The sequence below is a fragment of the Diplotaxodon limnothrissa genome, linkage group LG3, assembly GCF_057381915.1.
Source record: "Diplotaxodon limnothrissa isolate DT_005_m linkage group LG3, D_limnothrissa_male_GT1.1, whole genome shotgun sequence".
NCBI classification, from domain to species: domain Eukaryota; kingdom Metazoa; phylum Chordata; class Actinopteri; order Cichliformes; family Cichlidae; genus Diplotaxodon; species Diplotaxodon limnothrissa.
Window position 1 is genome coordinate 37,100,105 of NC_140598.1, and position 12,158 is coordinate 37,112,262.

A 12,158-nucleotide genomic window follows, 5' to 3' on the forward strand; every position below is an offset into this window, starting at 1 on the left:
AAAAAAACAAAATTCTTAGTACAAAGACTACGCCTACAAAATTATGAACATGGTAATAAATCCGGTCAATTTCTAGCAAACCAGCTAAAAATAAATAAAGAAAAAACAACTATATGTGCTGTTCAAGATTCATCTGGGAACACATTATATGAACCGATACAAATAAACAACATTTTCAGGGATTTCTATAAAACGTTGTATTCACCACAAATAAACCCATCTAAAAAAGAAATTGATCAGTTTTTGGACAACATAACTCTTCCAAAATTATTGGACACTCAAGCAATGGCACTGGATTCACCACTGACACCAGGTGAACTCCAGGAAGCCCTGATAAGTCTGTGAAGGTTCTCAGTCATCCAGGTCATCGTAGTCAAAGGAGCTTGCAAAGAAAAGCGTCTGGACTTCTTTAAGTTGCTTGAAGACGTTTCACCTCTCATCCGAGAAGCTTCTTCAGTTCTAAGGTCAAATGGTGGAGAGTCCCAGATATAAACCTAGTGGGAGTGACCCCCCACAGAGGGACAAAAGGACCCCCTGATGATCCTCTAATCGCCTGAGCCAAGGTGGGAAACTGGGCGTGGGTCCCAATCAGCCAGAGTTTCGGGTGTGTTCATTGTGAAACCTGGTCCCACCTTATCATGTGATTTCCTGAGGTCAGATGGCCCAGGATGTGAGTGGGCGTTAAGGCGTCTGGGAAGGGATCTCAAAACTGGATTATAGATGGCAGAGAGTTGGTGTCGTAAACCCCCGCCTCTGTTCAAAGATGGTCGCTCACAGTGGACATAGATGGCTTCTTTCACTCCTCTTTCAAACCATCTGTCCTCTCTGTCCAAAATGTGAACATTGGCATCCTCGAAAGAGTGTCCTTTATCCTTAAGATGCAGATGGACTGCTGAGTCTTTCTATTTGCAAGCCCTGATAAGTATGCCCAATAATAAGGCTCCAGGTCCAGATGGCTTTCCTGCAGAATTCTACAAAGAATTCTGGTCGATTCTAGCACCAGTTTTCTACAGAACGTTGTTGGAAATTAAAGAAAAGGGCAGACTTCCATCAAATATGAATTCTGCAAACATTAATCTCCTGCTAAAACCAGGCAAAGACCCTGTATATCCCTCAAGCTATCGTCCAATATCCCTTATAAATGTAGACCTTAAAATAATCTGCAAAGCTCTCTCAAAGAGACTGGAGAAAATAACCCCCCTCTTAATTCATCCTGACCAAACTGGTTTCATAAAAGGTAGGCACTCATCAACAAATACACGTAGATTACTTAATTTGATAGACTACTCATACAGTAAAAACCTAGAAACTACAATATTCTCTTTAGACGCAGAAAAAGCATTTGACAGAGTTAACTGGAAATTTCTATTTGCAACTTTACACAAATTTGTCATCGGTGCGTTGGTGGTTCTTTGTGTCCGGGGGTGGGCGTCCAGGTACACACCGGCTCACTCCTTGGCGGCCGCTTATCGGGGCCTGGAGCCTGGGGCTCGCTCGGGCCACTTCGGAGGTGGGGTGCCCCCGGCCTCTCGGCCTGGGGCTCGATCACTCAGGCACGGCTGGCTGCCGGCGGAGCTCACGGGCGCGTCACTGCAACTCCCCCTGGCTTCTGCTCCGCGGCTGCTGAGTGAGCCCTCATCTGGGACTCTCCTCACAGCTCTTTCTGGGACAGTGGCGCGGCTGCCCCTCTGTTGGTCTTCCTTGGTCTCTTGTGTTCTGGGGGCCTCTGGATGTCTGGAGTTTTGATCTCCTCCATACCTGCTTCATGCCCTGGAGGACGGGGCTGTGGCCCCCCCACACCCTCTAGCAGATCATTACATGAAGGAACCTTTAAAAAAAACAAAAAAAAAACAAGCGCGTCCATGCTCACAGGTGTACACACGGGTGCTCACACTGTGCGCTGTCGATCTTACGTGTTGCACAATAATGTTTAACATTTAGTATTTACTGTTATATTCCCATAGATCATCATGATGTTGTTTATTCTATTGCTCTAGTCTTCTTCTGATTGTTTTCTTTTTTTCTCAACAGGTGATCCAGGAAAAAAAAAAAAGGTGATGAAGCAGATTTTCATTGTCTTTTCTCTCTATCTCTTTTCTCCTTTTTCTTTCGCTCTCCTTCTGTTAACTTTCTTCTGAACTTTTATTGTTTTTCTTTCCTGTCCCTGAGTCCAGTCTGGCCTGATTACAATAACTTAGAATAAAAATAACTAATAAAGATCAAATAAACTATGACAATCAAGTGGACCAGTATAGCAAAAGGCCCACTTGGGAAAGTAAATCTGTTGGGCATTTTTCTTGGCCTTCAGACAATAATTCTGATTGCTACAGTGCCAGACAGGACACAAAAAAAAGAGAGAAAAAAAAAAGAAGATTGTTGCTCCTGCTGCTGGCCGCTAGGTTGTCCAATGGTGGTAGCTGGATTTTGACTGTGCTGTTGTTGTATCATGACTGTGGGGTGCTTGCTACTGAGATGTCTTCTCATATTTGATGTGCTTCCCCCTCGAAAAGACAAAACTGCCTTGCAAATGTTGCATTGTGCATGTGTTGCACTTTTCATTTCAAAATGCATCCAAATATCACTTCTTCGACAACTATCCATTTTTCTTCATATCATTCTGTCGCACTGCCTGCAAACAACACCGTAGTACTGCCCCCTTGCCCCATACACGTGGAAAAAAAACACAAACACCTTTAGAATTTTCTGTTTTTTTATTATTAGTATTTTCCTCAAATGTGTCACATATATATTTTCTTATTTAAATAATTTAGTGAAATTGCGAATTTCTAATTATTTACCTTACATTACTGCAGCAGCAGAATGCGAGTCTGAGTATTTTTATTTTTTTTAATAGTGGTGGAACTGAGTTCATATATTTTTTCCTTTAGTCTGCTTATAATCTTCGCAAAAAACAATGTATAGACTGAATGTTATACTGCGTCAGTCAGACTATCAGACTTCATCTTCAGTGAAGGAGCGACTCTTCCACGGTAACACGCTCTGAGTTTCAACAGCTGAGAACCAAGAGGGAGGGGTGAGTGTGTCATATGAAGCACGAGGGTCCACAGAGCTGTGTGCCAGGGGGTGCTAATGCACCTTAACGTTGGTTGCTAACCAAGAAGAAGCTGTGAATCAGGTGAGTGAGTGATTCGTACATGCTATGATTCAGCACAGCAAGGGAGGGGGTTAGTGAGTCCTGAGTGATTCGCTTACGCCAGACCTTCCTAAAGTGTGGGGCCCACCCCCTGGGGGGGGGGCGCAGAGCCATTGCAGAGGGGGCGTGGTATGAAAAGGAAAAAACAAAACGAAATAAACAACGCTTGGACACTGCTAGCACGGGGCGCCTCCACAAACGCAAATCAGGAGATGAAGCATCGCTGAATATGTTTCCAAACCAACTTCATTCTAAGCCAAAGACTAGAAAATATGGTGAAGCATATCTTCCCTTTGGTTTCACCTGCACAAGTGCCGAGGTAGGTCTCCCCTACATAAATGGTTTTCCCTGCGTCGGGAGCAGCGCTGGGCTGGGACAAACAGTATCCCACATTGTTGATTTTTAGTTCACAAACACTTGTTGTAATTGTTACGGGTCACAGATGTGAAGACCACAATAACAAAAAGAATACAAATCTGTAAAGCTTATTCTTAACATTTCCACATCACTTGAACCATAAAGTATATATAAGATATTTTAATCTCGAATAATCTGATGTCAGGGCCTTTACAGTTAAATTGGAGCACCACACACACATATTTGCTTGTTAAATGGAGTTTACCAAGTTTAAATACATCCCGCGGGCTGGCGATAACTCGCGGTAACTCTCGCGAGACTTGGGGCTGCGCGGCTCGGCTTTACCACCGCTGCGGTGCCGCGCTTCAGTAATTTTCAACTAAACCCCACTTAAGGTTACATCGGCGGTGTCAACATAACTCTCAGTAAACACCGAAGTAGAACAAGGCACAAAACCCTCATACACTGTATTTTTAAGACGATACTGACCTGTAAAAATAAAGGTAGAGTCTCAGAGAAAGAATCACAGGAGCACTCGTGTCTTTTCCCGAATTGCATCTGAGAGGACAGGAAGTTGGTCCGCTCTAGGCAACCGCGGGCGAACGACTACAGTGTCAACAGTTCCGCTTATTATTTCTCACTTTTACTCTCCTCAATTGTTATGGACTACACGTAATGAATGTAAAATAATAATTGTCTTAATTGCTGACATATGTTTTTCTTAAAAATAATAAAATTTCCCAAAATGTGGTAGCACATTTGTGTTCACCACATAATGACTAACTACTCCTGACATTTTGGAGATGTTAGCTCTTTATACAGTAAAGTTACAGTGGGATACAAATAATATCAGGCTGATCCTGCCACGATTTGTTCCCCCTGTCTAAATCACGGACAAACAGGATCCAACAGCTGTTTGTTTTTGAACCCATTTTGCACAGAGAGACATTTTTAAAAAAATGTATTGATAGCAATGTTGAATATTATTACACAGGAAAAAAACAACTACATGTAACATAATCACACCGTGACGCCTCTGCCTTTCTAAATGGAGGGACAGTAACTGCGTGTGTAAATGTAAGTGTGTGAAACCTGCAGATAGTAAGATTAACAGTAATTTGTCTCTATCTGCCATTCTGCAATTCATCTCATGTAAACAATAACGTGGCGCACAGCGTGACGTGAAAAAAGGCACATACCTTTGACGTTGCGTGACGAACTCTGTATTCCTCGTGCACACGTAAATGCAAAAAAAGAGTTCTAAAAAAATCTCTGTTTTCGGTTATTCCAAACGCCGTTTACGTGTGGACGAAACAGCTGCGTTTTCAAAAATACCCGAGTAGGTGTGGACGTAGCGTAAAAGAGTTAGTTTATTTTCTTACTACCTGTAATTTATTGCAGATGACTTTATTTTGCTTAATTGTTTACTAAATGTTTGAGATGTGAAATAAACCGCAATGGAGCAAAATATGGGTGTGTGTGGTTGGAGGATGTGTGTGTGCGTGCGTGTGGGTACGTGCGTGTGCGCGCGCGCGCGAGAGGGGGCGCAAATATTTTTCTTGTAAAACAAAGGGGGGCCCAGCAAAAAAAGTTTGGGAACCACTGGCTTATGCTACGATTCAGCACAGGAAAGGAGGGGGTGAGTAACTGTCACTTGCGAGTACCTAGAAGATTGGGTCAGGGACCTTGCTGCAGCGTTTTAAACCACCGCAGACATTCAGGCGGAGTTTTTGCTGACCTAAGGTCCAACATCAGCAGAATGGAACATTCTCCTGTATTGTTTTGCATCAAAATGTCACTGGATATTATAGGAAAAGCTGTTTCAGTAGAATGGAACCTACCAAAGCCACACTGAAACGTCAAAAATTCAAGAATGCTGTATTTGTCCAAAACTGTAAGCTGCTTGTCACCTTATTTCTGAAGCATTGTCTTGATGCCTTAGCTTCAAACGGGCCATAACTAGCTGTGACTAAACTCATTCAAATGTAAACTTTGGTGGCGCAAACCCTCTCTTTGACAAAGTGCAGAAAAATCTTTGACCACACAGATGGCATCTGTGGTGGGGCCCAAGCTCTTTAAACAGTCATCCCTTTCTCCTTTAGAAAAAGGATTTTGTCTCTGTTCTTCTGCTTACACTATTGACACTTCTCCAGTGTGTCGTTGCATACAGTAGACACCAGATGGCTTTACTGGAGAATCGTGGATTGTTGTGGTGATCAACTTTCCCATTCTGTAGGTTTTTTTTCCCTCCATGTTCAGTTTGTGACTGTAGCTGTTCCCTTTTACTTGTTTGGTTGGCTGTGGCTTTAGTCTGTTTTCCACCCTTGCGGCAGGGATTGCTGATGTTGCGTTCTGAATGTCACCAAATAAAGGATCTGAAAGGATTGATGGTTCGATTCCCAGCTCTGTCTGTCTTGGTCATTGTGTCCTTGGGCAAGACACTTGAATGAATAGTGGAATTGTAAAGCGTTTTGAGGGTCTCAAAAAGCGCTATACAAATGCAATCTATTGTTATGTATTTTAAAATTAGTAGGTAGCCTTTTGGTTCCAGGTCCTGCACAGCTGCTCCTCATTAAGAAATGTGGTGTTTATCTGTGAAGAGGAAAGAATTGTTACTGGGAGCAAATAAGATTGGCCTTAAAGGAGAACTTGCACAAATGCGTGCAAGGTCTAGAGGTAAAGATGGTAAAAAAAATAAGTGGTTGAGATGTGATTACTCGGCTGTCTTTCCTGTATCCTCTACAGGGTGTTTGGGCAAATGTTTCCCTGGGGGTCCAGACACCATTCAAAGGTTCCAGCAGAGGCCATGGGGTTTGGGTGTTTTTTATAATAAGAGTAAAATATTTATTAATATGAAAATGTCAGTTTGTACGTATTTATTTAATAAAAATGCAGTATTCTAGAATGTGGAAGATTAGAATTTGAAAACTCACCCACGAGTGGGTTGCCACTTGTCATTAGACAGGGGTGATTTTTGTGCAGCGAGGAAGCTTGACGTGTGAGTCATTGTCAAAGCTGTAGAGCTTTATGAGCAAATAAATGCCTCTTGTTTTAGCATCTTGTGTCTTGGTCTTCCTTATTGTAAATCCAGCCACAAAAGGCCGCCCTGTTACACCTTGCCCTACAGCCTTGTTGGCAACTGCGTACCAGCTCTCTTGGCTGTCCTCTTGTAAACTGCTCCAAAAACACAAGCAGTCTCTCATGTTGGCCTTTTCTTCCACTCTTTGTTCAAACACTGATGAAAGAAATGTACTGAAGAAGATCACCATCGAATACAAGTATTTCTCTGGATGGTAGCGACAGTTACAGTTATTTCATTTTGCTTATAAAATGAGAAATATCCTCAGAGTGTCTTTCTCTAGCTGTCAGAAGTGACCTGTACGATAGAGGATCCAGAAACTGTGTAGTTTAGCTTGTAGAGGCTGACTTTTTATTTCTGTTTGAGACAGAATCATTGCAGATACATTGCTTGATGGTAACATTTAGTCTTTAATGTTTGTATTGCAGGTATGTGTTATTTGACTGGTGTACTGAGTGTGTTCCCTTTTCATAATATGCGGGGGCGACCGTGGCTCAGGGGGTTGGGAAGTGCATTTGTAACTGGAAGGTTGCCAGTTCGATCCCCGGACTCTCTGTCCTGGTTGTTGTGTCCTTTGGCAAGACACTTTACCCTACCTACTGGTGTTGGCCACAGGGGCCGATGGCACGATATGGCAGCCTCGCCTCTGTCAGTCTGTGGCTACAACTGTAGCCTGCCTCCACCAGTGTGTGAATGAATAGTGGATTTGAATAGCGCTTTAGAAATGCAATGCATTATTAATATATGAATTCATAGCATAAAGATACTTTAGATACATACTAAGCCTTGGAAGCTTGCAGAACTGCCAACTTTGCAAAAGAAGCAAAGAGGGAAGCTTCAACCTCAAGCTGTTTTCTCTTCCTCCTTAGCCTTCGTTCCTGCTTTTCTTTTAGAGCTGCCGCGCAAGCAACACGGTAACACGGCTTTTTCTGCTTTTGCTTTTATTTTTGCAGAAGAAGTTTTGCTTACTTTATCACCACTTCACCTTTAAGTGGTAGAACACTTAATAACACATTAGAAACATTAAACCATGTTTCATGCTTTTCATTTTCATCATATGGTAACAAACTATGAATAGTTATTGTTTCATCACACAAAACAAAATCATGAAATGAGGCTTGAGTCACTGTTTCATGATTTTCTGTTAAGACCCTTATATTCTCTTTTAAATGATTAGCTTTATTTAATTTAATTTTTCTAATAAGTTGCAGTCTGTCCAGTGTCTCTGAAAGTGCTTTAGCAGTTAATTTAACCACTCGTTTTTTTGTGCGTTGTGCGACTGCTAGTCCCAGCACTCCTCAGCCATGTTGGAAGGAGCTGCATATTTTACAGGTTTATTTTACAGGTTTATTTTACTTTATTACATGTTAAAATAAAAATAATGTAATAAATCAAATGCAATGAATTGATAGTTTTAAGAACTTAAGTTCTTAAGTAAAAAAACGCAAATAAAATTAATTATATGGAATAAAATATCACTGAGAAATCACCAAAAACAATTCATAAGAAAAATACACAAAAGAATTAAAAAACTAAACAAGCCAAACAAAACTCATTGAACCATAAAGTAACTGTAGACTATAGTATGATGAGAAATGGGGTTAGGAGGTTTCAGACTATGCAGACTTATGGACATATCATAGCTTTGTATTAAATGTGGTTTATGAACAGTTATTACTGGTTTGATTTTTGCCTCATTAGCATACTGTCTGACCTGCTTTTATGAGGTGTGAAACTGCCTTATCTGTACAGGGAGTGCAGAATTATTAGGCAAATGAGTATTTTGTCCACATCATCCTCTTCATGCATGTTGTCCTACTCCAAGCTGTATAGGCTCCAAAGCCTACTACCAATTAAGCATATTAGGTGATGTGCATCTCTGTAATGAGAAGGGGTGTGTTCTAATGACATCAACACCCTATATCAGGTGTGCATAATTATTAGGCAACGTCCTTTCCTTTGGCAAAATGGGTCAAAAGAAGGACTTGACAGGCTCAGAAAAGTCAAAAATAGTGAGATATCTTGCAGAGTGATGCAGCAGTCTCAAAATTGCAAAGCTTCTGAAGCGTGATCATCAAACAATCAAGCGTTTCATTCAAAATAGTCAACAGGGTCGCAAGAAGCGTGTGGAAAAACCAAGGTGCAAAATAACTGCCCATGAACTGAGAAAAGTCAAGCGTGCAGCTGCCAAGATGCCACTTGCCACCAGTTTGGCCATATTTCAGAGCTGCAACATCACTGGAGTGCCCAAAAGCACAAGGTGTGCAATACTCAGAGACATGGCCAAGGTAAGAAAGGCTGAAAGACGACCACCACTGAACAAGACACACAAGCTGAAACGTCAAGACTGGGCCAAGAAATATCTCAAGACTGGTTTTTCTAAGGTTTTATGGACTGATGAAATGAGAGTGAGTCTTGATGGGCCAGATGGATGGGCCCGTGGCTGGATTGGTAAAGGGCAGAGAGCTCCAGTCCGACTCAGACGCCAGCAAGGTGGAGGTGGAGTACTGGTTTGGGCTGGTATCATCAAAGATGAGCTTGTGGGGCCTTTTCGGGTTGAGGATGGAGTCAAGCTCAACTCCCAGTCCTACTGCCAGTTTCTGGAAGACACCTTCTTCAAGCAGTGGTACAGGAAGAAGTTTGCATCCTTCAAGAAAAACATGATTTTCATGCAGGACAATGCTCCATCACACGCGTCCAAGTACTCCACAGCGAGGCTGGCAAGAAAGGGTATAAAAGAAGAAAAACTAATGACATGGCCTCCTTGTTCACCTGATCTGAACCCCATTGAGAACCTGTGGTCCATCATCAAATGTGAGATTTACAAGGAGGGAAAACAGTACACCTCTCTGAACAGTGTCTGGGAGGCTGTGGTTGCTGCTGCACGCAATGTTGATGGTGAACAGATCAAAACACTGACAGAATCCATGGATGGCAGGCTTTTGAGTGTCCTTGCAAAGAAAGGTGGCTATATTGGTCGCTGATTTGTTTTTGTTTTGTTTTTGAATGTCAGAAATGTATATTTGTGAATGTGGAGATGTTATATTGGTGTCACTGGTAAAAATAAATAATTGAAATGGGTATATATTTGTTTTTTGTTACGTTGCCTAATAATTATGCACAGTAATAGTCACCTGCACACACAGATATCCCCCTAAAATAGCTAAAACTAAAAACATTCAGCTTTGATATTAATTAGTTTTTTGGGTTCATTGAGAACATGGTTGTTGTTCAATAATGAAATTATTCCTCAAAAATACAACTTGCCTAATAATTCTGCACTCCCTGTATGTTTAGGATCATTATCTTCCTGCATTGACTAGAACTACTAAAGTACTGTTACCTTTTATTGAGAACTCTGACATTTCTAAAGTGAAGTTTATTTAAATAGAACAAAAGGTTTGATGAGCTTTAAAGGCGAGTTGACGTGAGCAGTAAATAAAAAGGTTAAACACACAGTATTGTGCTTAAACTGCTCCTCTTCCTGGGGTGAAGCACAGCCTGATAACCCTCCCTCTTCTTCCTGCTCTTAAACACAGCACCTCCTCTCTGTCCACGTGTTTCCTCGTTCCCTCCCCTTCAGACCTGCACTTTGAAGATGGGTGTAACCAACATGTGGTGATGTGTAAGAGCTGACAGGCTCCATTCACTAAGGAAGAGAAACTCACACAGTCACTGACACTGAGAGGAGAAATGGCGCAGAAAGGAGTTCAGCTGGACCGAGAAACCTTCTCTTGTTCCATCTGTTTGGATCTACTGAAGGATCCGGTGACTATTCCCTGTGGACACAGCTACTGCAGGAACTGTATCAAAACCCACTTTGATGAAGAGGACATGAAGGGAATCCACAGCTGCCCTCAGTGCAGGAAGACTTTCATACCGAGGCCTGTCCTGGAGAAAAACACCATGTTAGCAGCTTTAGTGGAGCAGCTGAAGAAGACTGGACTCCAAGCTGCTCCAGCTGATCACTGCTATGCTAGACCTGAAGATGTGGCCTGTGATGTCTGCACTGGGAGGAAGCTGAAAGCCATCAAATCCTGTTTATCTTGTCCAGCCTCTTACTGTGAGAAACACCTCCAACCTCACTATGATGTCTCTCCATTAAAGAAACACAAGCTGGTGGCCCCCTCCAAGAAGCTCCAGGAGAACATCTGCTCTCGTCATGATGAGGTGATGAAGATTTTCTGTCGTACTGATCAGCAGAGTATCTGTTATCTCTGCACAATGGATGAACATAAAGGCCATGAAACAATCCCAGCTGCAGCAGAAAGGACTGAGAAGCAGAAAGAGCTCGAGGTGAGACGACTAAACATCCAGCAGAGAATCCAGGAGCGAGAGAAAGATGTGAAGCTGCTTCAACAGGAGGTGGAGGCCATCAATGGCTCTGCTGATAAAGCAGTGGAGGACAGTGAGAAGATGTTCACTGAGCTGATCCGTCTCCTCCAGAAAAGAAGCTCTGATGTGAAGCAGCAGGTCAGATCCCAGCAGGAAACTGAAGTGAGTCGAGTCAAAGAGCTTCAGGAGAAGCTGGAGCAGGAGATCGCTGAGCTGAAGAGGAAAGACGGCGAGCTGGAGCAGCTCTCACACACAGAGGATCACAACCAGTTTCTACACAACTACCCCTCACTGTCAGCACTCAGTGAGTCTACACACTCATCCAGCATCAATATTCGTCCTCTGAGCTACTTTGAGGATGTGACAGCAGCTGTGTCAGAGACCAGAGATAAACTACAGGACATTCTGAGAGAGGAATGGACAAACATCTCACTGACAGTGACTGAAGTGGATGTTTTACTGTCACCACCAGAGCCAAAGACCAGAGCTGGATTCTTAAAATATTCACGTGAAATCACACTGGATCCAAACACGGCACACAGACAGCTTTTATTATCTGAGGGGAACAGAAAAACTATATATGCCAAAGAAGAACAGTCTTATTCTGATCATCCAGGCAGATTCACTGGATGGCCTCAGGTCCTGAGTAGAGAGAGTCTGACTGGACGTTGTTACTGGGAGGTGGAGTGGAGAGGGAGAGCAGTTTTTGTAGCAGTCACATACAAGAATATCAGCAGAGCAGGGAGGGGCAAAGGATGTTTTTTTGGATTCAATGACAAATCTTGGTCATTACGTTGTGACACAAACAGTTATATATTTCTCCACAACAATGTTAAAACTGACCTCTCAGGTCCTCGGTCCTCCAGAGTAGGAGTGTACCTGGATCACAGAGCAGGTATTCTGTCTTTCTACAGCGTCTCTGAAACCATGACTCTCCTCCACAGAGTCCAGACCACATTCACTCAGCCGCTCTATGCTGGACTTTGGCTTAATGGAGATGGAGCCACTGCAGAGTTGATTAAAGTCAAATAGAGAAGACAGGTTCATGTTGATCCCTGACCATTATATGTAATTGCGTAGTTTCTAAATGAGGCTCTACATTTTAGAAGCTGTGAATTTCAGTGGTCCATAGATGTGTAAATATTATATTGGACTGATTGAAACTGTACTTGTTCAAACTGTAGTGATTCATCAGTTAGTCAGTGATTAAAGGTGCTTGAGTTAGTCAGGATG

The 12,158-nt window shown here is 42.4% G+C and overlaps 1 protein-coding gene across 5 annotated transcripts; it reads left to right on the forward strand.

Annotated features, from left to right (window-relative positions):
- Positions 1–5,270: 5,270 nt before the first annotated feature.
- On the forward strand, positions 5,271–11,957 carry LOC146635649 (tripartite motif-containing protein 16-like). Of its 5 annotated transcripts, none has more exons than XM_085348601.1 (2): positions 5,271–5,285; positions 10,305–11,957. In XM_085348601.1, the coding sequence occupies exons 1-2, from the start codon at positions 5,271–5,273 to the stop codon at positions 11,955–11,957; spliced, it is 1,668 nt and encodes a 555-aa protein (XP_085204727.1). The 5 variants fall into 5 exon arrangements, with proteins under 5 accessions (XP_085204727.1, XP_085204734.1, XP_085204740.1 ...); XM_085348608.1 differs by lacking the exon at positions 5,271–5,285 and having other exon boundaries at positions 10,284–10,794; positions 10,858–11,957; XM_085348614.1 differs by lacking the exon at positions 5,271–5,285 and having other exon boundaries at positions 10,284–10,752; positions 10,825–11,957.
- The last annotated feature ends 201 nt before the right edge of the window (positions 11,958–12,158 follow it).